The 27,287-nt window shown below is 39.1% G+C and overlaps 1 protein-coding gene across 5 annotated transcripts in view; it reads right to left on the reverse strand.

Moving 5' to 3' along the window:
• cfap74 (cilia and flagella associated protein 74) overlaps positions 1–27,287 on the reverse strand; it is a 52,318-nt gene that overhangs the window by 11,420 nt on the left and 13,611 nt on the right. For 4 of the 5 annotated variants that reach the window (XM_026154616.1, XM_026154614.1, XM_026154615.1 and 1 more), the window contains 11 exons: positions 22,964–23,030; positions 22,310–22,399; positions 21,769–21,954; positions 21,359–21,479; positions 19,874–19,977; positions 18,498–18,620; positions 18,246–18,367; positions 11,042–11,170; positions 4,133–4,217; positions 694–867; positions 60–193 (listed from right to left, as the gene is read on the reverse strand). In XM_026154616.1, coding sequence (XP_026010401.1) covers positions 60–193; positions 694–867; positions 4,133–4,217; positions 11,042–11,170; positions 18,246–18,367; positions 18,498–18,620; positions 19,874–19,977; positions 21,359–21,479; positions 21,769–21,954; positions 22,310–22,399; positions 22,964–23,030 — 1,335 coding nt within the window. The remainder of the gene's footprint in view (positions 1–59; positions 194–693; positions 868–4,132; positions 4,218–11,041; positions 11,171–18,245; positions 18,368–18,497; positions 18,621–19,873; positions 19,978–21,358; positions 21,480–21,768; positions 21,955–22,309; positions 22,400–22,963; positions 23,031–27,287) is intronic. The other variant, XM_026154617.1, reaches the window with a different exon arrangement.

Below are 27,287 nucleotides of genomic sequence, written 5' to 3' on the forward strand. Positions count from 1 at the left end.
ATGATGCCATAAAGAGTAAATGTCCTTCATTTACACACAGTGTAGGATTTAAAACTAACCTGTTAATTCCAGACTTGCAGCTGAGCTGAAAGACGTACTCTTTGGCAGTTTGGGCACTAAAAATCAGATCAACCTCCAGGGTTTCTTGTGGGAGCAGAGTACCAAATCCATCATTGGGCTGAACCTCAATAAACTTGATTTAGAGAAAAAACAAAAGCTTTAAAGTTATAACTCAGGATGTTTTCATGAAATCTAACTTAGACTCTGATGCTGGTTGCTGTAGCCATTTAAAGCATTTACATTAAGTAATTATCCCTCCGTCTGTTGTTGCTTTTATTGGTGGCAGCAGAATCTGCCAATCCAAACACAGGATGCACATTGTCTTCTTAAGCACGGGGGATTACGAGGAAACAATGTAGGATAACAGCCTCTCTGTTTACTGTTCACTCTCTTTACACTATAAGAGCTATATAAAGTTACTGTTTATGCAAACCTAACAAATTTTAATAATAGGAGGAACCCTGTGGAATGGAACAAACAGTGAAAGTGGGATGTGGACTAAATATGATTCTTCCATAAACATAACATTATCTGCAAAGATAGCAATGCTTGTATCTGGATCCACGCAACTCTACCTCACTAACACATTAACACTTAATAGAAGAAAAGGTTTTCACATCATTCATGCAGTACCTCAGGCACACCCAAGAAGCCAAAGTCTTGGGGTAGGAGGGACAGATTGGTGAGGCGAATGCTGCTCTTGACTGACTGGTAAATGGAACAGTAGCCAAAGTCCACCTCGCTGTGGTCAAACTGCAGGTCTGAGGAGGTCACAATGGCGTGGACGGTGAAATGGGCAGGCTGCACCTGCACAAACATGAAGCATCTTTACATCTTTGTTCTCCAGACAAACATCTTTATATCAGTGAAGGTAAATCTGTCTTTCTTTTTTAAGTACAACATGGAATTTCTTTTAATTTCACTTTATCATAATATTGCTAACCTGCCCCAGAAAAAGTTTGGCTTATATAATACAACTCCACGGGCTGTCCTGAAAACTGTTCTGGTATCACTTTTTAAATCTTAATTATACATTATCATATTCTGAGTCAAAAACATGGGCATATTACAGACTGATGTTGCTTTAATTTACAAAGACTTCTCAAGTCTGTGAATTAACAGACAGATGCAGTTGAATTATCGAAAGAATCAAATTGATGTTTAACATCAGTCATGGCTAAAATCGAGCAATTTTTGTGCATTCGGTCATTTTTCATTACCCTGCACTGATAGAAATGCGTCTATGTTTGTGTGTGTGCGCGCGTGTGTGTGTGTGCAAGCCAAAACAGGGCTGTGGCTCAGAGTCGGCTTTACAAAGCACCGACCTAAGTACATTTTTTACAATTAGTTAGTCCTAGTCTATAATTTTTGAGGTCTGGTCATGTCTTTATTTCTCTTTCATGAACAGCTGAGCTCTCTAGCTTTTACAGGAAATGTTTCTCAGGCAGGAGTAAAACAGAACATTTGTTCGAGACTATTTTAAGCAGTGGATTAATACACATTTCATGCTCCAATGAGTATTCATGGAGGCAGGGTGATGTGTTTGAGATCCACTCAAAATAAAATTTGGTGTCACGTTTTTGTGAACAAATCAATGTGTATGAATTTGGAGCTCCTCGATGCAGAAAACTAAGTTTTGGAGCTCATTAGCCTCGTTAGCCTTATTCTCTGACAGCATTTAATTCATGTGAATTGTACTAGACAAGAGGCAATTTTGTTAAATTTTGTCAGGTTTTGTGAATTTTTCCCCCCAGCAGTATAAAGCAGATGAGCTTGTTTACTGCACCATTGATTTCCAGGCTGCTGTGATGTCTGGTGACCAGTTGGTGTATGTATGAATGTGTGTGTGTTTTCATGGTGTAATGCCAGGAGCTCATGACTAGGGGCTGGGGGCAACAGCTTTGGTGCATCACAGGAACATCCTGGCCCGCTCTTTGGCTTCTCGTCAGAGCTACACCCCTTCCATGCCCCAGCCCTCTCCTCTCCACGTCCCAGTAAAGTCAGTGAATAGTCGCTGGCTGGGGAGGTAGAGGAAGGTGACAATTTGGCAAGTAGACTGTCCAGATTTAGATTTACTGAAAAAAAGCTGGCAAAAGCACAGCACGAATGTCTAAGCAGCTGCTCTGTGTTTTTAATAAACACTGTCTGATGATATGAAGGAATTCAGCTGCAGTTTCATTTCCTCTTGAGAGGAATGGTCCAGAATTTCCACTTATATCCTTGTAAACAGTAGCTGCATTAATGTGAATATATAATGATACATTTATGAACTAATGTCTTAGTACAATCCCCCAAAAGAGTGACAAAACAGGCCAAGAGATCCAGTCAAATACTGCCAGATAAGTGATTTTAAAATCAAAATCACAGACACCTGAGTCTCATTTATGCATCACACTAAGTTACAAAAAACAAGCAATAGATAAGATGCTGGCATCTTGTCTGTAGCGACCATCACTGAGGCTCATGAATATCTTAGTACGTCACCCCTACTTGCGGCCCATATATTGATGTAAAAAAATCGAATTCAATTTGGCCCATGAAGTTACTTTTTTTTTTTAGGGTGGATTTGTTTGTTGTTGAAGTTCTTACAAATAAGTTCTTTAAAAAGCAAAAACTTATTTAACATGAAGGAAATATGAGCAGAGAGTACAAACATGTTGAGGGATTGGCTGTGTTAGCGTTTTTATTTTGTTAAATACGAACAAAGTTATAGCAGAAGTGCTGCCACGTGTCTGGCCAGAAAGAGAGTACCAATGTGTTTATTTGGTAGTTCAATGAAAGGCTTCAGTTGATTAAGAGTGAGAAAAAAAATTTGTTCACATTTGCAGTTTTGTCTTATTATACAATATTTGAAATGAAAAAACAAACAAAACACTATATGTTCGGAAATATTTGTGGGTATTTTCTTGTTTGTTTTGTACTACTTGGACACTAAAGTGGCCCTTCAGTGAGATGACAGGGCCAGCAGTGGCCCACAGCTCATTTAAGTTTGAGATCCCCGTCTTAGTATGTAGAATCATGTACTAAACCAACTATATTTCCCAGCAAACAACATTCATTTATTCAAACACGCTGCCAGAGCAGAACCTGAAGCAGAAATGTTAAACTCATTTTACACTGAGGGCCACATACAGCTTGCTTTGGTCTTAAGTGGGTTGGACCAACTTTTTTTCTGTAAGTTGAAAGATGTTTAACTACGTGTTTAATCGGTGAGATATTTAATATAAGAAAAAGAAGTGTAATTTCAATGGTATGTCTTAGTTTTTGTAGATGATGTAGTCAGTAAAAGAAATCTGTCAGCATGACTTAAACTGCAAGAAATAAATGTTTAAAATGACAGAAAAAGCACTGGCATGTTTTTGCCTAAGTTAATTAACAAAAAGCTTTCTTTTTAATTTACTCTGAAATCACTGTAAATATATACAGAAATTTCTCTTTTAGATAATGAAAAAGTTTTCTGTCATTTGCTTATTTGCTTTTACTTAATTACAATGTTTTTGTATCAATTACCATATGGGAGGTCTCCCCTCCTTCACATTTCCCAAAGCACTGCAATGGGCTGGATTGGATTCTTTGCTGGGCCAGTTCTAGCTGCCGGGCCTTATGTTTGACACCCCTGACCTAAAGCATCAGAGTACTACATCAACATGTGTACTGCTCTATATGTATGTGATGAAATCAAGAAAGATGACAACTGCCTTGGCTGCTGGGCAAGAGGTTTTAAGGTAGTCAAATTTTGCGCACAACAGGTACTCCATAATAAAAGAAGGGGATAACAAATACATCTGAAACCTACTTTACCATTTTTGTGCTACTGCAGACAGTTTCAGCAAAACTATATGGGATAACCTTTATGCTTGGCTTATTAGTGTCCATGGAATAACTGGGCCTTGGGGGTGGGAGATAATTTTAGCTTGTTACAAGCAAAATAGGTTACAACCTTCGCTAGCTGCGCTTCTGTTTAGGACAAAGTAGGACACTAGCACTGCACTACACGTTCAAGCCCACTGCTTTCAGGATCACATTGCTCTTATCTGCAGTATACGTGTATAGTACGTAACATGACACAAACCTGGCCTGCTACTTGCACTGTCATTGGAACCTCCAGGACTCCTGTGTCACTGTCAAAAAACTTTGCATCTTTGGACAGGGAGCGTCTGTGAGAAAGCAAAAAGGAAGGCGTGAGGAAGTCGCCATTTGTCATAAAAACAGCTTTATCTTCATGTTCACAAGCAGAAAAGAGCAAAGACATCAAGTAGAGGCTGAAAACAAACACGTAATCGCAACAGTGATTTTGATGCGTTTTTATTTGTTTTGTTAAAATACAAAAAATGCCATCTGTCAAAAGCCACAAGCCAGTGAAGAAAGAAAGAGAAAGATTCAGACCCTGAAGACCCATTACTTTACTTTAACCCACGACTGTAGGATCGGCACGCCGGGGAAAGCAGGAGAGAGATGCAGAGCGCGCCTCCACACTACTGTAGGTTGTAGCCATGGTGATGGGAGACGTAAGTATGATTCAAAGAGGACCAGTAGTCATGCACAGGCTTATGTAAAACTCCAGTCCCTCAATATCCCTCAGTGTCAAGAGCTGCTCTCGTGCTAGCACCAGTAAAAAACTGCATATATGCACGTATGCAGAATTCATTAGCATGTAAAAAAAAGAAAAGTGGTCAAATGTCAAATGCTGTTTGTGTCTTAGATCCACCCACCACCTCCTCTCTCCTTCTCCTAACATCCTTCAATTTTCTTCTCTGCTATTCCTCGCTTTCCCTCCCTTTCTCTCCTTTCAACTGCCTCCCTCTGTCTTTTCCTCTTTACACTCTTAATGCCGGTTGAAGGCTTGAGAGCTAATGCTGTAAATGTCATTGGTTTTAAGGCTCCCCAGATGCTAGTGTGTCTTTTCAAAGCGCTACAACCACCCTCGCCTTCAGCAAATCTGTCAGCTTCAAGTTCGAGGAAAGGTTTGTATTTCGTACGTCCCAGAAACTGCTCTACGACAACCCCATTCATGACTCAAAACCCACAAAGGTCACCTCCTCACCCATCAAAATTAAATCTCTGCAATTACAAAGTCCTTTTTTTCCCCCTGTATAGGTTGACCAATGAGTGCAGAGGGAGTATTTAAGGAAGCACTCTTGTTCTGCCTGCTAATAGAATCGCTGCTGGAGAGTCACTCTTGAATTAGCTTGGCAGGGCAGAGTGGAAAAGCCTGGTGGGGCGTCGCCAGGCCCATATGCTCGGGAGAATTTTGTCGATGGATAGGCTTTCAGATTTGTCAGTGTCCTAAACAGATTTGCTTGTGTGCTCTTCCTCTCTGCAGCCAGATTATCCACAGTCCAAAAGCAATTCTCCTCTATAGCCTTTATGGTACTTCAGAGATTAGTAGATGCAGTAAAACTCAAATGGTTGTTCTAACTTCCGAGCCGCAATGCAAATAACCAGAGTATTTCAAGTGAAACTACTGATATAACCTGTTCAATCCAGCAGGTGGTTTTTCTAATGACCAGCTTTAATCTATAACAGTGAGGAGGAAAAAACCAGAAGGAAGCCTGTTTTTCAGGGGACTTTATGAGCTTACAACGCAGCGCTTCCTTTCGCTTGAGTAAGATAGAAAATATATACATTCCTCTTCAGTCTGCACTCGTATTTAGACTTCTCTTCACCATTAAAAAAAGTGATTATGAAAGGGATTACAGATTAAGAGGCTTAAGGATTTTTCACTGTGCAAAAACGGGCGGACGAGAATTACAGTAAATGACCATTAAGTAAAAAAACATAATGATGGGAAAGAAATAAGTTACGGAAGTTATTATGTTTGCTTGTTATCTTGAAACCCACTGCAGTGTGAACGTTTCTGATGAGAGTCGTGCGTTAGCAGTTAAAGTGCTGGCAGAACCATTCAGTCTAATCTGCAGTAATCTATCCTTGTAATCTCCCTTTTATCAGCTGGAACTGCCAGGGTTGGAGACATTGCCTGCTCTTCAGAGATTACACCTAAAACCACTAATTCGAGTAGTCCTGTTCAAATGATCCTGTCATCAGCAAAAACAGGGAAACAAATTTCCATGAGTTAGATTGAAATTCTCCACAGGCACAACCTAAGAATGTGCTTTCCTTTTCTGTGGGACAGATTTTAGAAGAAGCCAAAATTTAGGACCAAAAGAGCCAGCTCCCATGGCATGGTAATGCATCTATAACGGTGCGGCGTGTAACGTTTCAAGACATATTTAGTATGTTACAATAAAGTACAATATGTAAAAGAAAGGGAAACTCTCAAATTCAAAGCAATTTTGATTGTAGCTTTTGTGCTGGCAGTAAATGACAAAGTAAAAAGACTAAACAACCCTCCGCCGAACAGAAATGAGCTAACACGAACCGAATATCGGGCGGCACAAATGTCACGAAACAAAATGGCAATCACTCTGATTCCGTCAGCGTCCATCTGAATTCAAACGAGCAGCATTCCTCTTCATCGAGCGGGATCACAAACATGTGAACCATTAGATTTAGTACAGTACAGAGGGGATTATGCTGCACATGGAAGAATGTGAGGCAAAAGAGTGAGTGGGCTAGATGTGACAAATAAAGGTGGAGGAAGACAGGCAGCGAGGGCTGAAGCAAGAAGAGATGCTGAATGATGTGGGCAGGCTAAGCACAATCCCTCGGAGCAGGAAGCAAGAATGTGCTCACCCTCTCCCAAAAGCCTGAGGAGGGGAGGCAAGAAGGAAACACCTGTATAAAGAATGAAAGCTATGAGTCATTTGTGAATCCAGATTTAACAGTGTGTGAGTGTGTGCGCGGATTAGACAGTGAGTGAAAGCAGTGCTTCTAATGAGGATTTGGAAATCCAATGATAATCCCTGGCTGAAGGAATTGGCAATGCCATCTTAAATGACACACCGCCACTGCATAACACAAAAGCAAACCTACCAAAAATCAACAGATTGGGAGGCGAGATCCAACCATGACAGAGATGACACATACAGGGACACAGCTTGATGACATGCTGGAAACATACTTGTTTTCCAATCCCAGTGAGAATCATGTGAGTTTCTGCTGTGGATGAAGGACACTGTTTGGGTCCTTGGGGTATCTTAAAGGAGAATTAAAATCTTATTTTGTAAAGCTTTAGCCACCTTTTGAGACCATACTTACCTACAGAACGGGTTTATGTCTTTGAGAGACATAAACCCCTGATAATCTTTTAAAAACCCAGATCATCGTTTAATAAAACTCACTGGTGTTTTGAAGATACATACAAAACCCTTAAACACTCAGTTTAAAATTGTATTTCATGCATTTAGCTCACAAGTGGAAGTGAGACATATCTCTGTTTCCACCTGTGTCTATCACGTGTGTCCAAGGTGTCCAACTGACTACTCGTGTTCAGTCTGTCTACGTCACTTCCAGTGAAAGGGCCTCCACGCACAGCCCTTTGTCCATCTGTCACTGGTCAAGCTCCAGATTTGTTTAGTAAGGGCTAAGCACTAATAGACATATATTCCAACTGCTGAGATTGTCAGGACTTTTTGTGACACATACCAAAACAAAAAAACAAGATATTTTCCTGATATGTCCTTGTTGGCAACACATCATAGCACAGTACAGTTCACACTACAAAAAGAGATGTGTCCAAATATGTCTCACAACACCTCATTAAGTTTTTTGATTGGTCTGATCATAAGTAGGGTTCCTACATATTAGATTTAAGACTTTTTAAGGCACTTTTTTTGCCACTTCGAATGAAACTTAGTGTCACGGACCCGGCTCTGGAGGACTCGGGGGTCCGTGAGCAGTTTGTTGTTATTATTATTATTATTATTATTAGGGGATGTGTGTTTTTCTGCACTATGCTGTGTTATGCTGTGTTCCACTCATTATATGTATAGGCAGGGTGTGGGTGTATACATGTATTACTGGGGGTGTGGCCACATGCAGGCCTGATGGGTGTGGCCCTGCAGGAGGACTGGCCACACCTGAAGTTCCTGCCACACACCTGTTGTTGATCAAGGCTCGTCAGGGGGGAGCTACTTAGGAGAGTGTTGGAGCTCCCACTGGTGTGGGGTTGTCTTCTCAAGTTAGTGTGTGTGTGTGTCAGCGTATGACGGTGCAGTTCGTGTATGCCTGCCAGGGTTGGTATTAACGGCTGTTTCTGTGGTTTTTCCGCAGGTGGAAGAGTGGATCAGAACGGCGGCACGCACGGGGTGTGCGAGAACACAACAGCAGGGAGCACGAGCACAGACGGGAGTCAAGGGAGCAACTGGGATTTATTGTGTTTACAGCTCTCAATGTAAATAAACACACTGTTTGCACACAGAGCTCTGCGCCTGGGTCCTCTTTCCCCACATCCCCACGGTCTGCCAGCCAGACCGTGACACTTAGGGTTAGAGCCACAAATTGTTTTTGTACTTCACTCAACTTGCAATCTACTTGCACATTATACCAAACATGTCCTTGTTAGATCTGTAAAAAAAAACAACTAATTGAGGCCACTTGGTTGAAACTGCCGCTTCCAATTGCACCACACTCTTGCTACAAAAAACAATACAACATGCCTTGTATACAGCTGGCAGTCAGGTTTTGGCTATGCAGCAAAATCTTAAAAAATGCACATACCATCTGCTACCTATCAATGACATAATACAAGTGTACATTCAGTAAAAGGTGTATTCATTTTGTCTTGATCTGTGATCATATACCTTTTTCCTTGACAAAAATAATAAATAAACACATTTAGAACTGATTCTAAACAGGATATTACCTTGTTAATATACAGTCTGTGTATCAGACTGTGACATAATTACCTGAGAGAAAATAAGGATAATAAACACAGGATGTTAGACTGAAAAATGAAGCAACACAGCAAAACAATTTAATGCCAGACTTACACTTAGTGATATTCTGTTCTCAGAATTTACCGTGCTGAGCTTAATGTTCTAATAATGGATCTACAATCTACAAATAAACAAGATTTACCACTATGAGAACAGTGAAAACAGTGTGGGCCACTCAGAGCACACGGATCTATGTCTGGTGTCTTAGGTTATATAAGCAGATTCAGGACCATCATATAAGCAGTGGTGAATCGTGAATGCATTGAGGGATGAGAGGAGCTTGATACTAACAAAAAGAGGCAGAATAAATGCAGAGTTAGAGCTGGAGAAGTGAAAGAGCACAGAAACACAGAGGACTGCAGAGAGAGAGAAAAACCCAAAGAGAAAGAAGTATAATTAAGCACAGAGGTGATAGGCCAGGAAAAAGAGAAGTATGTGTGAGCGAGTGGGAGAAGACGCCACAGAAGCAGGAGAGAGAGACAGAGAGAGAGATGGAGTGATGAAGTGTGATACAGAGCGAGTAGGGAGGGGGTGAAGCTGTAGTTGTGTTAGTGCTCATGAAGGATGCACCATCTCAGCAGCAGCACAAGTAAAGCTGGACTCTAATCCTCGCATTAAAAACCTCTGCTGATTCGCTAAGCCAGATTACTGACATTTTCCCACTTTCCTCTACTGCCACCCTACTGTATGATGACCACTGCATGCCCTTAACTTTTGTCATTTGCAACGAAAATGACCTCCTGTTATTTATTTATTTATTTATGCATACACAAATGTCTTTTCAGTTATCAATACGCAAGGCTGTTGAACTGTGAAACGAGAAAAAAAAGGAGTGTGGGCAGAAGAATACTGACACCCACACAGAGTTTTTACCGCACGCCTCTCATATTTGCCCTGGGGGTCCCCTTGTCCGCTCTCCTGGCATTCAAACCACAGTTCAGCTCCTGGCTCTCCATCTAAATTTAGAGCCTGTATTGTTCTTGAAAGAATTACCACATCCTTCAAAGTCATTAGAAACCATTATCACAAGCCTTCATGCCCCTGCGATTAGAGGGCAGGTGTGTTGTACAAACTCTTTTATACCTGCTGGCTGCTGACAGGCTTCAGATTGTTGCCTTTTGTAACTCTGTAAGACTCCTCCGTTTACTTGCTTTGGAAAAGGGAATTGTGTCAAAAAAGCGTTGTAGTAAACTAGTAACAATATCACAACAGATTTCTGTAGCCAGCCACAACACAGGGAAACACGATTTATAGACAAAAAGTAAGCTAGCATAAATTGTTGTGTAAAATCGACGCAGTGAGTGCTCATCACAGCTTCTTTAACTATTTTGCTCATTGTTTTCCGCCACAAAAGCTATTAAACCAGGCGGCTTAAACTGGCAAATGAGGGTTGAGATGGTGGGCTGTTATACTTAATAATTGTAGTGCACATTAATCCACTATAGCACTGACTGTGAGGCACAGATGGAAGCTAAGTTGCCCAGGGTACATGGATAGTAGTTGATAAAACAGAGTGAGAGAAAACCGGTAGTTTATTTCCCACTTTGCAGCCTGGAGAGCAAGAGAGCACTGTTAACATTGTTCACTTCAACAACCTGTGATCTAGCTTTCTATAATCCCTAGTCAGTGGGCATAAGTGGAAGGATATCAGCTAAACAGGTAAAGCAGTATTAAGTAATAAGATTTATCTGGTTCACAGAAATTGATATGCATGTTGACTTTTGTTGAACTGTTTTCGTATGTGCAAAATAGCTAACACCAACAGTAGGCTAATATGATAAGTTAGCTAAGTTAACAGTTGTAGTTTTTGTTCTTAGAAGCTTTTAAAATGAACATGAACTGTCCTGTCATAACAGTGTATCGATTTCTTCTTTACTATAATCACCTGCTTTTTTAAAACATTAAGTGTGCAGCGTACATAATCTACAGCAGCTTTTCCACAGAAAAACTGTTTACCCTTTTTAAGAAGCAGATTACACAAAACTGTAAGCCAGGATCAAAATATATTGCAACTTCTCTTTGGGGTGAAACAGTTTGCACTTTCATAGAAGGCTGAGAGAATCTTAACAAGGTTATTCTAAAATAAGATTATCACTGCTCCAGTGGTTCCATTATCATTGCATCCTCTTTGTGTCCTTCCTTACCTCGGGATGAACTTCAGTTGGGCACTAAAGCTTGATTGAGCCTGGATGAAGCCGGTCTTTGGTAGGATCTCCATGTGCTTCCTCATGTCCTGACATACCTCAAAGGTCAGTTTCAAAGCTGTGCTGGCTCTGCCATGCAAAAAATATACATATAAATACATAATCCATGATATATAAAACACAGGCAACAATATACAAGAATACTTTATTTTACTGACATAAAGGTAAAGATGGCAGTTCCACATTATCTGAAGCGGATCTCAGATGTTAAATACTCAGAATGGACAATTAACTGTTTGAGCATCCACATAAGAAGCAGGGGCTGTTGTGGAGGACCACATTAAAAAGCTTATAATGAGGTAAAATTAATAATGAGCAAAAGTGAGTTGAGCTTATTGGTTCAGTCCTCCCCAATGTACATATATTTTACATTTCGCCCTAAAACTTCTTCTGTTTGAGGTTAATTCATTTTTTAGTTAAAAGCTAGATTCTTTTTGTTTTCACACTGTCACCAAGTGGTTGCTCAAAGGGGAATTGTTGGGTTTCTCTCTAAAAAATGGAGTGAATTGCACTGAGATATCCTGTATGATTTGGTGTCAGATGAATTAAAACTGAAGTTAAAGACTAGGCTGGGCTGATCATAATAAGGAATCCAGATTGTATTGTATCGTCTGTTAATGTAAAGTTTGTCAGTTTGTTATAACTTCTAGTTTTTGGATTCCTCAGACAAACATGCCTCCAAATGAGTCCCTTTTTTTTGCTCTTTCAAGTATAATAACCAAAAGTATGATGAAACCCTGTTTAAACCTGCTATCCTTCGAGGACTCAGCAGGTACTGAAAGAATTTGGTCTCAGTGACACCCACAGAAAATGTCTTTTATGGAGAAATCTACCCCAAATCAGTATAATTTAAGTGACCTAATTTCCACAAGCTTCAACAGATGGTTGTGCCCGTGGCTGCAAGCCTCAGTTATAGCTGAGGCTTGTGATATAAATGGCTCGTCACCTTGGGAATTTCTCCAACACATCCAATACAGCCCACACCTTCAAAAAACAATGACAGTACAGACAAGCTGAAAACACAGTTTGCTGGAGGTGACACGTGTATACATAATATTTTGTTGTGCTTGCTTTCATCTTCAAAAGACACAAAGGTGAGCCTTTAGCGAGCTGTGGCCAAATAGACTGAGGGACCCGTCATTATTTGATTCTCCTCTCAAAAGAACTGGCCCACTTTGAACAGGGAGGTCAGCCAGATGGTTGTTTCCCCGAGGCAAGGACTCACAGGGACACTTGGGGGATATTAAGTTGCTATCTTTATGCCAGCTAAATGACAGCCTTCAAATTGCTGGCAGAGGCATAATCATGGCTACATAACAATTTAGGGTAATTAGGGATTTTAATTAACATGGGCATTTAACTCAACCTGTCTTGATTTTACTGGCAGGCAGTGACCAGTTTATTTTTGAAGCAATGCTTAGTGGAAATCCACAGAAGTATTAATACTGTGTAATGCAGTGATATTTTAGGCAAAAAAGAAGTAAAGGTTTGCATGTTATTGCATAACAGCAACTTTAAGATGCACATGATCAATTTTAAATATGTACAACAGTTTGAAGAAGTGAAGGAAGGTCCATAACAAAACGGCATTCCCATTTTGCGTGAAAGAACTTGACGCACAGACCTAACCTCCACACTATCAAACAACATCAAACAACAGAGTGAAGACAAAGTGAAAATAGTGTTGAATATATGACTATAGATATGATATTTCCTCTGGGTTTGGTTTAGTTTATGCAGGTGGTCTCATGCATGTGCTGTGGGTTTAACAATAATGCATTCTTTATAACAAGTTAAATAAAAATCACTGGAACTACTTGCAGTTGGATGCCTGCCTGGGCTAGTTTTAGGCAGTTACTATATAAATTAATCTAGCTAGTAACTTTTTTCACGTTCTTTCACTATATTTAACATCAGTTTCTACTCTTCAGTGCCAAAAACTTTAAGCAAATGCTAGGTTAGGCGAATGGACAAAAGAGCTCATGTCTCTTATCAAGAATAATGCAGCAAAGAGAGGCAACATAAAAACACAACCTTTTACTGCCTTAGTGATTCACAGAAGCTCCAGCAGGCTATGAAACGTCTGTAAAAAACTCCCACTGTGACCCTTTGGGGGCTCCGTAAAAATAGTCCTAAAAAGTTAAACTTTCTTTTATTAGAGCCACATAATAATGCTACTCATTACAATCATCAAGGTTTAGTGGGAATGATATCAGGTCATGTTGCAGAGAGGTTACTCATGCTGAGTCTACATAGAGTGCTGAATAACCAAGTGCCTGGACTCCGAGTGCCCACGGCTGCAGCAGTGGCTCTGCCTTTTCTTAAAAGAGACAGGTGGCTGTGCTTGCATACTCCACATGTACTCCAAAGCCCCATGGGAGACCAAGCCTTCATGGCAAGCGCTCTAGGCAACTGTCCCCATAATGCAGCACTGTCTCCTTTTATCCCACATATTATATATAAATAAAACTAACCTGCCAGAAGAACTGTTTTCTTTATAAGTATTTACTGTATGTTGCTATTTTCACATAAAAAGTAAAGAAAAAAGGTTAACTTGATCTCATTCCTCAGGCCAAACTAAACAGGTCTCAGACTGAGACTAAGATAAGGTACAGTTGGCGCATTAGAAATATAGAAAAGGGAGAAAAATCAAGGACAGAAGGCTTTGTGAAATAAAGAAGCAGGGTGGTTGTGTTTTTGTGGCTGGGTTTGGGCAGGAACGCTCAACTCCCCATCTGGTGCCAGCAAAGGAGTATTTGAAAGTCGGGGCTGAGTGTTTGAAATATTAAAAAAGAAAACACCCTGCCAACTGTGTTCAGAGTATTCCAATCACCGGCTCACAAGCCAAAGTCAAACACTGCACATTTTAAAGCTTCCTAAAAAAATACTTTCAATTAGTAGGAGTGATATTCCAATCACTGGCTCACAGACAAGATGGACATATTCAATTATGCTTTGTGCTTTTCTCTTAAAAAATCTGTCACAAACTTGGGAGGACTTGTGGGATATCTACTAACTACTTAAAGAAAAAAAAAGTGACAAATTCCATGATGAAAGCAGCAGCTCTCCTATTGTTTTCCCCCCAAAAGCCTGCCAAGCTATTTTGTGTTCAAATTATTGTCTTGGAGGCAGAGTGACATATTGCACGGTTTGCTGGTGCAAGCATTAGCATTTTTTTTTTAACTTTAAAAGCTGCACTTCACACTGACACTGTCATCGTCATGTTGTCACACGTGCTGGTGTGCCAGCGGACCAGATGGCAGTTGTCACAAATCCCCTACCCCCACACATGCACTACCTCCCCCACATGATGTGACACAATGACTGGCTAGGTGATGGACCTCACTGCTGCAAATGCTACTGCCCCTGGTGTATTCCTAACCTCATGTGCTCATCATAATGCATCACATCCATAATCAAAGAGGATTTACTTCTGTTCTGTGCTACAGTATCGGTCAAAGAGGACTGTGGCGATGCCATGCTTTGTTTAGGAACATTTATCCGTTAATTCATCTCTATTATATTTCATCCACGCGTTGAATTGTTAAATGTCTCAAAGCGCTACTTGGCTGTAAGCGTAGTTAGGCGGAGAGTTTGATGTTGGACTGAAAAGTAAGCGGGCCCTGTCAATTTTAAGGGATTTCCTTGAGCCGTTTTGCTGTGAAAATGTCTGTTTTGGCAGAGACTGAGTATATGAGGGAGTTTTAGTAGTGCATTCAGCAGATAAGCCAGCATGCTACATCAGCAGTCCACGCCACTTTCCAAACTCTATTTCAAGGATGTTTCTGAGCATAGCAACAAATAAAATGGGAATATGACATGCACCACTCATTTCTAGGTTGAGGGTTTCGTATATCTTGTTAAAAATATAAACTTTAAGATGCATTTCATTCCTTCAGTTAAAATAATATTCTAACAATATAGGCAACAGTTAAGAGACTTATATGGGCTGGGTGGATGAAAGGGCTATTTAGTAAAAATCATTACCCTGCTGGCCTCACTCTTGTATGTATTTTGTAAAACACTGAGGGGACAACCACTTTTTAGGATTTGGTGTTCATGAATTTACTGAAGTTATGTTGTTTTTGTAAACCCGGGCAGTGTACTTCTTTTTGCATGACTTGTTTCCTAGAAACACATGTCTACTGGCTGTGCATTAGGCAATTTTCACAGTAATACGCTGCAGTACAGAGAAAAGCATTGGTTCACATCACACTGACTTTGCACAGCTCTTACAAAGACAGCTATGTGCTTATATGTTCTCATATGCTTTTAGTGCATCCACTGACTTACAAAAAGATAAATTCCACGTGCTTTTTTTTTTATCAGTCTGGGCATATATTTGAAAAACGTCTAAAGAAAGAAACACAGATCTTTCCCTCTATGTATTAAATGCCACCATAATGTTAAACAAGCCTTAAGCAGTATTCTTGCATCACATACTGGAACAGAGCATAATCTGTTTCTCTGCCATATGCTGTCATGGCTATCTATATAGTCTTTCTACCAAATTAGACATTTTATTGTGATGAAGACGCTTTAACAGGCCACCTGTTGCATAATGTTGCGTTGGTTAAATGTCTACAAAAGTGGCTATTATAATAACACTCTTAACTGACATGCATATAAACATGGTACTAAATTGTTTCATATTGCACTTTACCCAGAGACAGGTACCTTATATTGTCATATTACTATTGTATGTCTAAATCTGTCATATTATTGTTATACACTGTTCACACAGTGTTTAGGCTTTAGTCTCATGTAATTAAAATGACTTAAACTAGTATTACACACACACACACACACACACACACACACCAGCCTTTTATGACTGAAGGGTAAAAGCCATTGTTTATCCCACGCTGAGGTCAGCTTCACAACTCTTACACTTAACTTTTCTTGAGACTCTAGTTGTCATTGGTCATGCAGAATAGCATGCCTTGTTAGCAATACAACACATAACGCTGATGATTATTACAAAGATATGGATACAAGTAGAGCTGGGCGATAGAACGATAACGATATGTATCGCGATATAACTTTTTCTCGATAGAAAAATTAAACTATCGCGATAGACATCGCCGCTCTTGTCCTCTTAAAAACAAAAGAGCAGCCAATCCAAATTACGTACCGCAGAGCCGAACCAATCACAGCCGCAGCGTCACGTCACGTGACTTGTTACGTACAGCACAAGTGCCAAGCTGCACATGTGTATTTGTTTGGGAAGCAGCCAGCCACCATACCGCCCGGGTAATGGAGGAAATGAGTGTGCCGACTAGAAAAATCAACCGAGCGTGACCGAAGGTTACCGAAGAGAAAACAGATGATGGTTCCAATGCCGGAGAGATTGTCGAACGGAAGAGCCATAGAAGTTCCGTAGTGTGAAGGTATTTCGGCTATTTCAAGTCTGACAAAAAACAGAGTAGCGTGCACTGTAAATTGTGCCGAAAGCAAGTCTGGAAATACAATAAACTGGTGCTTGCGCTACGTCCACACGTACCCGGGTATTTTTGAAAACGCAGATTTTTCTATGCGTTTGCACCTTTCGTCCACACGTAAACGGCGTTTTTGGTCACTGAAAACGAAGATTTTTGAAAACTCAGTTTTTGCATTTACGTGTGGACTAGAAAAACGGAGAAAACGCAGCGTCAAAGGTGTGCGCATTTTTTGACGTCACACTGTGCGCCACGTTATTGTTTCGGTGAAATGAATTTCTACAATACTGTTACTGTTAATTCTACTCTCTGCAGTGTTTAAATGCTTACATATACACACAGTTACTGTCCCTCCACACATACGACTCAGTTCTGCTTCTATGCCCCAGCTTTGTTTACTTTTTCCCACCGAGGCTTCTAGACTTCTGATTGGCCAACATTTCTGCACGGTTAGGAATCTAGCGCCACCTGCTGCTTTGGCATGTTCATAGCAGCGTTTTCCTTCATTTCTGCCTTTATGTGTGGACGGGATTATTTTTTAAAACGAAAACGGAAAATCTCCGTTTTCAAAAATACCCGTGTACGTGTGGACGTAGCCTCAGTCTCTGACTGGAAGCGCTAATTCGTCATTCGGCTTTTGTCAGACTAAAATAACTGTTAAAACTGTTTGAAAAGCTCAGCTATACAACAAGGAGAGATTGAGAATTTCCTTTTAGTTCTCAGTTTATTTGATATTGACAAAAGTTAGTCAATTTTGTCTGTTCTTCTGTAAAACAAACTAAGATTTATTTTTAGAATTAATATTTTGTTTCTAAGTGGAATTGACAATTTAGTAGTCTGTTTCGTTTGTTCTATTTTGAAACTTAAACGCTTTAGCGGCTGCCTTTTGTGTAGTTTGCAATATTTGCCTTTATTTATCTGAAAAAGTCTCATGTTCCTTAAGTACATCTACCCTGTTGAACTTATTATGGGAAATAAATATTTAAATAAAAACAAGCTGCTGATTATTTCACATTTTACTTGTGAGCAACGGCACATTTAAATCTTACAAATATAGTTATTTGGCTTATATCGTGATAGATATCGTTATTGCCTGAAATGAAAAAAACATATCGTGATATGAAAAAATCTTATATCGCCCAGCTCTAGATACAAGGGTGCTTTAGTTTTCTATAAACATTAAATGTCTCAGATACAAAACTATTTGAGATGTCCTGTACTTAACTGAACATTATTATCCTTTAAAAAAATGTATTCAGTTATGAAACTACTCTATAACATTTCCTTGTTAATTCTTACAAACTCTAAAGAGAGTGGGGAAAGTTGTAGCTAAGTTATTTTTTTTGCAAACAAAAAACAAAAAATGTGTTGTTTTTTTTGTGCTTTTTTTTAAAATACACGTAGAACTAAGATATAATGTAAATCTAATGAATTCTGAATTGGTCACTGTTTTAACTTCAGATGCAAATCACCTTGGAAACTAGTGATAACGAATGGTTTTATACATTTTGTTCCAATACTTAGCATTAAAGACCACTACATTGTGTAAGCATTCAACAAATTGTAATAAACTGTCACTTGTGCATAAGAGGTTGATGTGTAGACCTTCTGAATCAAAGTAATGAGCTCCTTCTAAATGTGAAACAGCTGGACATCAGCTTGACCAGATGAGAAGGTTTACAACCATCTCAGGCTCTGGGACTTACCTGCTTTGGACAATGATGGTGTCTTGATAAAGGCGGTCAAACATGCAGATCTTTAGGTCAATGTTGGGCTGAAGTACCCATACAGGCATGCTGACTGCCACACCTCTCACATGGATGGGTATCTGTTTGAATGAGTCCTCAGTCACATGCACTAAACATATCATTTGATTCATTTACTCTATGGCTTTGTAAACTATAAATGTGTCTGCTTCCTAAGTAATTCACAAGACTAAAAAACAAGCTGTTTCTTACTGGTTTGCTGGTTTTATCAGAGAATTTAAAGGAGAAGTCCAGTCTGGTCTCTCCTGGAATGGTTGGAGTGAAAATAATTTCCAGTTTGACACTTTCAAATGACCCGATCTCTCCCCCGCGTACCTGAACATGGACAGACATACTGTTGATACTGCACTTCTCTTACATTAAATGTGTAGTTACACATCTTTATACTGACAAAAGTTTAGTTTTACCTGATGACACAAAGGTATTCCTATACATGAAGGAGAAAGTGAAAGCTGTGGTGCAGTTATGTAACATTAAAAGGTATGCAGGCATACACTCGTGTACATACAGTGAAGGCAAACTGTCAAGGTGGTGAGAGCGTAATAAACGAAAATGAGTAATAAACCAATGATGCAGCAAGTGCCTCAGTACTGTGGCATCATGATAGTTTGATGGATAATCTGCCATTTAAGACACCAGCCTTCAACCACACAATGTGGAAATATCAGTCAAAATGACAACGATCGAGCCGAGGGCATGCAGGCGCACGCAACACACACAGTCGCAATAATAGCAGAGGGAGAGGTGATGCACCATTAGCCCCCCACCAGAGAGACGTAATGAACCCTGAAAAGTCTAGAATTTCACATGGGCCACAAGGCACACACAGCATCATTGCTAAAAACAAAACAGAGAAGCAGAGTCTTTCAACGACACACAATAGTGACAAAATGTCGACTTTCCACTCAAAATTTTTCAGAATCTGGGCAGATTTCTGGCACCTCAGTTATAAAAATGCAGTCCCTTTATGATTTGACAAGAAGAAGATTCATGCTCCAAAGAAGATGGACCATTTTTGACTGACTCACAGCCCTCACCCTTGACTCAATACTTTAATTTAATTCAGCCTGTCGCTATTAGAACAGACATGCTGACTTTCTTCCTACAAGACTATCCTCAAGTCTTGTTCTATCTTCCTAAGAGCAGTCAAATATACAATATGTTGTTTACTGAATCTCAAAAAACAACATATTGAAAAACTACCAGTATATCATAGTCATGAGGGTTTTTTCTATGAAACCACAGAAACACCAAAGCTAGATTACATAACAGTACTACTACTAGCAACAATTGTATACCAGACTATAAATATTAATGTATAGCTGTAACTAGCCCAGGCAAAATGTGTTTCAGCACAAAAGACCGGGCTTCTTGCGACCTCGTAATGAGCTTTTGGGGTATGACTTTGCAAAACTCTGTATAGTTACCTTACTTAACAGAAGTCTATGCATTTTCCAGTCTATGCTATTTCTGGATATTTAATAGATAAAAGAATACTTTAGAACAGCGGTCCCCAATCCCAGTCCATGAGGGCCGGTGTCCTTTTTGAAGTAGGACTGAAAACTTACATCTCTTAGTTTTATGTCACTGGAGTCTGAGGGGGTCTGGTCTGTCTGAGTGTCCAAATCAGATGAAAGACAAGCTCCAGGAACAGTTTTCACACCCTCTGACACTGCCATACACACAGATAAAAGTCACAAATGCAAGTCATCTCAAAGTTTTATTGTTGAGCAGTTACTCTAAGTGGGCACCTTGTACGGACTAACACTAAAACAATAATGGTGAACCTGTAATTGGTTGATGGAAGAGCAGAGTAATAAGTGATAAGTAAGAAGAAGTAATACTTGGCCTCATTGTAGCAGTATTTTTAGTGTACGCTGGAGGAAAATTAGAAATATCATTTAAATCCAGACAAATAGGCCCTCTGACAAATAACACTGTTTTTCCTCTTGGACACGTGTGGAACATTTTTATGCCAATCTGCAATCTGACCTTTATTTACTAATCTGTGACACAGAAAACATATTGGACAAAATGTACTACAGTCAGCTTCAGAAAGGAACATCAACAGCCTCAAAATTGGTCCAACATCCAAGAGCCTTTCTCGACAATAGAGATAAAATAAAGAAACAGAGTCGGAGCCACTTCAACACAGAATTTCCAAAGCCAGCAGAGCAGAGGCAAAAGACTGAGCAGCTTATCAAAGCATCAGCAGCAGGAAGTGCTGAGTGCAGTGATGTAGACTTCAGATCCGCGAGAACACGAAAGAGAAGATGCCTTGTTGCCACCAGCTGTAAGAGCAAGGTGAACCCTCCGCTTTGTGTGTGTGTGTTCTTTTATTTTCGTTCTTACAAGGACTCAATGTCCTAACAGGAATAGAGAGACAGAGGAAAAAAGAAATCATCTACCACGAGGAGATGTTGTCAGTCCTCATTTTCCTTCCAGAGACTGTTTCAGGGTAACACTGTCTCTCTGTCTCCCACATATTATAATCACTCACCAAGGTGGTGCTGTGTTTGCACAGCATGCTAATGACAGAATACAATATACTGATTTAACCTTGTTCACCATCTTAGTTTAGCGCGTTAGCATGCTAATACCTGGCGAAAACAGTACTAAATACAAATTAGCCTAACTCTGTGGCTAATAATCAGAGTCAGAATACTTTGCATGTAAGGACATAATAATAATAATAAGATCATAAACAAATGCATTAGACAAAAAAAATGAGCTGATTATAACACTAGGGGAAGTTTTATCACCAAAAAGCAGGACTAGAGCACAAATTAACCAAATTAACTAAAATCATTACAGTCTCTCCAGTCAACATTGGGGCACTTTTTACTCAAAGAATCAAAAACTGCTATTCTGGTATTTTAGCATGTCCTGTGCTTATCATGAGTAAAACACACTGACAATCATTTGGGAAAAGAAAGACAGAGTGCCCAGTTTTGAATTCATGCTATTATGTATTGTAGTTTAGATTTCAGTTTTTCTAGTTCAGGACACAAACTGTGATGGATAATCATGTCATGTGTGTGTCCATATTTTACCTGATTGTTCTTGCTGTTCTCCTGCAGAGAGCTCCCGACTCTGTAGCTTTGATTGGACATCTTCAGCATCAATGGATTCAGGGCTGTTCTGGTTGTTAGTTGCTGTGTTTTGACTGGATGCCTTATTCAGATAAACAAACAGGCAAATATATTCATTTATTTTTACCCATAATATCTGGTATGGGCATCCTGAGACAGAAGCTTTGGAATTCTCTCATGTGAAAATAATGAATGCCAATTTTTTTCAGTGGTTTCAAAATCTTTTGCTTGTTCAATCTACAGACAAAATAGCAGTATAATGTATATGGAAAAAAAGCAGGAACAATTGACTTTTTTATTAGCTATATTGGAGTTTCTCCTTTAATGTATCCAAGAAACATTAGCTCTTACAGTCCACATAAACAGCTGACCTCATATGTGTTGGTAGAGACCTGTGGTGGCATCTGGACGTAGCTCGTTTCTGGACTGAGACATGTGGAGCTGTCCAGGCTGAAATGCGTGGCCAGTGCACCCTTGTTGGTCAGTGTGATGGTCCGTGAAATAGTCTGGCCCACAACGTGCGAACCAAAGTCAATAAACTGGCTGTCAACCTTCAGCTAGAGAAAGAGTATAGTCACATCCTGTAATTAGCAATGTCAGTGAACAGCTGCCAGGCAAAGTACATAGTTTTACATACATTAATTCACAGAAAGCTGATTAAATAAGACAGTGAGCAAAAATAAAAAGGCAGTCAGTGTTTTTTTCTGTGGTGTGACCATGCAGTGTGATTGGTTTAGCCACAAATTCATTTCCCTAAATAATTATTAGAGCTAAATTTATAAGGGTAAAAAGCTACAGCAAGACTGGACAAGAAATTCACATCACAAAATACACACAAGACGCAAGCTTATGAAATCAGAATTAGCAGTTATCTGTAATTACCAAAAACTTTGGCTATAGCTCACTACTCACAATACATTTCTTTACAGTGCATCTGATGGGCACAAAGAAGGGACCCAGAGCTGATGCAAACTGGAGCTCTCCTTCCAAGTCCTCGTTGATCTGCAGAGATTAGATAATGATTTTGTGGTAAGCAAAAACAAAGGCTTCATGTTTGATCAAGCGGCAGAAAATTTGATGCTAAAACAAAGAGTGGGGCAGTGGAGGAGTTGTGTGAGTTGTTTGCTGCAAAGGATGTGGAACCAAATCTTAAATAAGATGACTCATCTTGAAGGAAGAACACAACATTTTAAGAAAGACACTTACAGAGAACACTTTTGCAGGAAAGATGATAGGATAATTAACAACCTCACGCCATTACGTGTATGGCAAATCGGGAAGAAGCTACTTTGGCCAGCAAAAAATATCCACCTGCTGTAAAAGACTCATTATTTAGCATGTTGTGTTTAAGTTATTCCATGTGATAAAACAGGGAAGATACCACACAATTAATCTTCAGAGAAATACTTAATTTCATCCCTATTATTGAGTATTTGTACAGTAAGTATGATTTCAAAAGTTAAAAACAAACAACAGGTGATAACCACTGAAATAGTTTTTGATGAAAATAAAGATTAAAGAAAAAAATAAGTATAGATGTTTATAGGCAGTGGTGATGCTACAAACCATTGGCTGGAAAATAGCCTGCATGTCAAATGACATCCCGGTGGATAACAAAGTAGGAGGCTGGAAGCTGAAACACAAATGCCAGAAAGTTGAAGATTATTTTCATTTCTTGATCACAGCTTAAAAAGTGAGTCACATTACAACATGATATTGGATATTACTGTTTAATGCAAAGCTCTGGTAGAGGTATAAAGAAGTGTATGATTAGCAACAAAATTTAAAGTATAACAGCATTTGCCTTGAAGGTAAAAACCCTACAATGATACAGAGGATACCCCAACAATCAAATGACTCCCTTTGAGCAAGGAAGAGAGAAAAACTCCCTTTTAACAGGAAGAAACCTCCAGCAGAACAAGGCTCAGGTAGGGGCAGCCATCTGTTGTGACTGGCTGAGTATGACAGCAATAATATAGTACAGCAAATTTGCTGTTTTCAACAAACAATTAGCAGCTCTAAATAAAATACTAAACTATAATGAATAAGCTAATGTCAAAAGTAAACCTGATGCTCACTTGACAAGCCAAAGAAAACAAAGTGAAACAAAAATCTACTATTCTATATGAAAGCCATGTAAAGTGGAATCCATAGTTAGACAAAATATAGCAGTTAATCCTTATTATATTGCAGGGGAAATCATACAAGTAAGTAAAAATTCTATTTCCAAATAAGAAAACAAACATGAGGACTGTGAGCTATTTCAAACCAACATGTGTATCTCACAGCACATGTTCGCACAAACCCTAATGCTGCCCCGAGGAGCTTGATAACTTGCTGCCCTTTGAGAGACACGAGAAGAGGCCCGATCAATATAAATATAGCAGGCAGGCGGCCAGGGAAGCAAGGCGAATTCTCAAAATTCAATAAATAAACAAGAAGTTGGAACCGCGCAACTATGAGCATAATTAGGAGTCAGCTACAGTTACAGAATATATACCAGATCCTAAACGAACTGTTGTTGGGCTTGAAAAATACTATGATCCTGTTGCTGTGATAGTAAACTTTAATCTACATTTAAAGACGTAGCTGGATTTTTGTTTGTAGATGAGAGCACCTTGGTGCCAAGTTAACGTCTTTGTCTGAAAAGAGAAGAGCTGAGTCTCTGAAGAGATTCATACAAGTTTTTCTCGCTCTGCCTCACATCCATTTTTTTAAGCTCTGTTAAAAAGCAGAATGAACATTACAGCTTTCTTTCTGTTGACACGAGGAATACAGACCCAAAACAATAAGAAAAGAATATGGAAATAAGCTTATGTTGAGCTTCTAGTTTTTATAGCAAGTTTCATGTGCCGTTACTGTTTTGTTTTTGTAGAATATGTTCATGTTGTTTTGGTTGTTGAATTGCTTCGTGAATAAGAAACATAAGCATTCAAGCCCTTCAGCTTCTATTTGATGAACTAAAAAGAGAACATCTGTGTTTTTGTTTGTAGGATTGACTGTCTCACACACACACGTCAAAAATACTACACACAAAAAAACACAGTTAAACGGCAAACAACCTATAACCACAGTATAATAATGTGCACTATCATCAACTCCAGTGAGCAAAGGGACATTCAGTTTAGCTTAAGGCAGTTGTTTGAAGTTGTTGGTCCAGTTGCCAGGTAAAAAACTTGGAGCAGCCTGGCTGAAGCTGCCATCCAGCTCACCACTGTGATCTGGAAATCTATGAAAGAACTCCACCTGAGTAAATCTGGTAGTAAATGTCACATTGCACATTCATCTTTTTTTCCCTGGTCAGATTTCCTACTTTATTGGTGCTATTCTTCCTAGCTTCAAGACAGCTGGTATGAAGGGATATGAAGGAAAATAGAACAGTTCACTTGGGATTAAATTCTGAATGAGGCAGTCTTTGAAAAAGCCTGCTACAGCCCTATATAAATCGCTTCAAATGAGGCCATACTGTACAGTTTTTATCCTTTAATATCTACTGAAGAGGACTGAGGTGGTGAAGCTTTGTTATACAGTAGTACTGACTATACTCTCGGTTAAATTATACATTCTTGTCCTCATTGGCTTCTACTATAGTAAATCAATAAGGAGTCTCTGTCCATAATTCAGTTCAGCATAGCTAAAACACCCTCATAGTCACACTCAACCACTTCTGAAAGCAATTTACTGAGAAGCATGAAAACTCTGTCTCATGTGTGTCAATAGTACTTGAATAATCTTTCTCTCGTGCTAATTGTTCTGAAGTGAGATCTGGTTCTCTTTATATCAGGTGGCTACAAAGTACAATAATGCACAAATCTTTTCACAGTTTTAGACAACATATAAAAGCTGCAACTTTTTAAGGCTGACTAAATCTTTAGATTAGATTAGATTAGATTAGATTAGATTAGATTAGATTAGATTAGATAGAACTTTATTAATCCCTCGGGTGGGTTCCTCTGGGAAATTCGAGGCAGGTTATACTTTTTTAATCTATCAAAAACCAAAGTGAAGCTGCTTGAAAAGACACTCAGGCAGATGGCTGAAATAAATATGGGCCTGTCACAGAACTTAAGTCTAACTGCAGCGCTGACTGGTGCTCATATTTGGATGTTTTTAAATGGACAGACACAGACAGACTACCAAGAGGGCGATTAATAAAACAACAGACTCAGTTAAGTGCAGTGTGGTTTTCTCATGTCAGTCACTGAAATGAACTTTGACAGTTTTCCGGCAGTTGAGAAGACGAAACTAACTTTGTCAACTTGATGGTTTCAATTGGATACAAGCATAATACATAAGGCTGTCTAAGGATCTTCAATTATACAGTGTGAAAAAATCTTTTACAGAAATCAAAAGGGTGATAGAGCCCTTTAGAAGAGCAGGTGAAACTCGAAGTTTGAGTTTAAATATAAGAAAGACTCCACGTTAATGTTCGACTGACACTGACGGCATTCTATAAACGTTGTTCTGGCATACAAACGTTTAAGCGTCCTTGGAAGATAAAACCTACTGACTTTTGTGACTTTTCACACCCATTGTCACCATACATTTGGCATTCATGGGTGACAGTGGGTGTAGGACTAGTTTTTGCTTCCGAGTCTGGATAAACTGTCCCCAGAACCATTGGATGATTTTCCATTAAGTCCACAGACATTTTTTGTCACAGCAGGATGTCTCTAATGAGTTGGCTCTCCGATTCAGTAACTTTTCCAGTGCCATCCCCAGGCCACAATTAAATACTATGACCAAAAAAACCCTTAACTTCTGCAAATTAGACATTTCTACTACTTGCTTGCTTACCATCAGCAGGTTAGTTTAGACCTTATTAGTATTTGCTCAAAGATAAGTACTGCTGACTATGCACAGGTCTTAGAACCGCAGCTGCTCCTATACATGCATATACTGTGTGTGTAAAAGACAGAAAACTAGGCTAAAGTAAAAATATGCTTTCGGTAGCCTGCGTTGACAGCAGGACTGATTAATTACTTGTTAACAGGATTCTATGTTAGTCTTGTTAGCGAGTGTTACCCATATGGAAAAGATATATATAAATATATAAATCTTATAAAGTTTGCATCTGTCTTGTGTGAAACTTGTATGAAAAGCATACAAGAGTGAAAACAGATATAAGATCCCTTGAAAAATTATATAAATGAAATTCTTATGTTTTGGATACTTACTAAAACAATATATGAAAGTAATGAGAAAGTGGCCACTTTCATGAGAAAATCATATAAGCCTTACATGATTCACTATATGAAGTAGGCCACATCTTATGCAAGTCTTTTATAAGTTTCTTTTCCATATGGGTAATGTCAGTCATATGCGTTATGTTGAGAGCTACTGTTAAATGCAAATATAGTAACAAAAAACAAATGAAATCAAACCGAAGCCACAAAGGACCATATTTTATAGAAACAAAATGCAAGAGAATAACACTGAATACACCAAAGAGAACATATCACATCTATTAAGTAAAGTTCATTTATTAAGGTCTCAGACAGCCAGGATTTTTTTTTCTTGGATCATCTTTTTTTTGTTTCTTAGAAAATGTGAATAAAATTTAAGCCTGGATGGACCAGGACTGCACTGAATTTGATCTTACTGCGGTAGGATCCTATTTTTCCTGTGTAATAACTTTCCCTCTCACTCTGAATGATAGCTCTGATTGTATGCTGCTGTATGATAATAGGCACAAGAGAAAAATTAAGGCTAATGTTTCAATGCATGGGAAAGCCCAATTTGGCTCATCTGGACTTTCTCATATTTTGGGTTTTTTTTTTTGGTTTTTCCACAGAAGATAGAAGACAAAGATGCACATGTGCCTCCTAAACAGCATGAAAGCAAACTTTGCTTCAGAAAAAAGGAGAGAACAAGACAACAAGCAAACAAG

The sequence above is a fragment of the Astatotilapia calliptera genome, chromosome 20 (genome assembly GCF_900246225.1).
Source record: "Astatotilapia calliptera chromosome 20, fAstCal1.2, whole genome shotgun sequence".
Taxonomy (NCBI): domain Eukaryota; kingdom Metazoa; phylum Chordata; class Actinopteri; order Cichliformes; family Cichlidae; genus Astatotilapia; species Astatotilapia calliptera.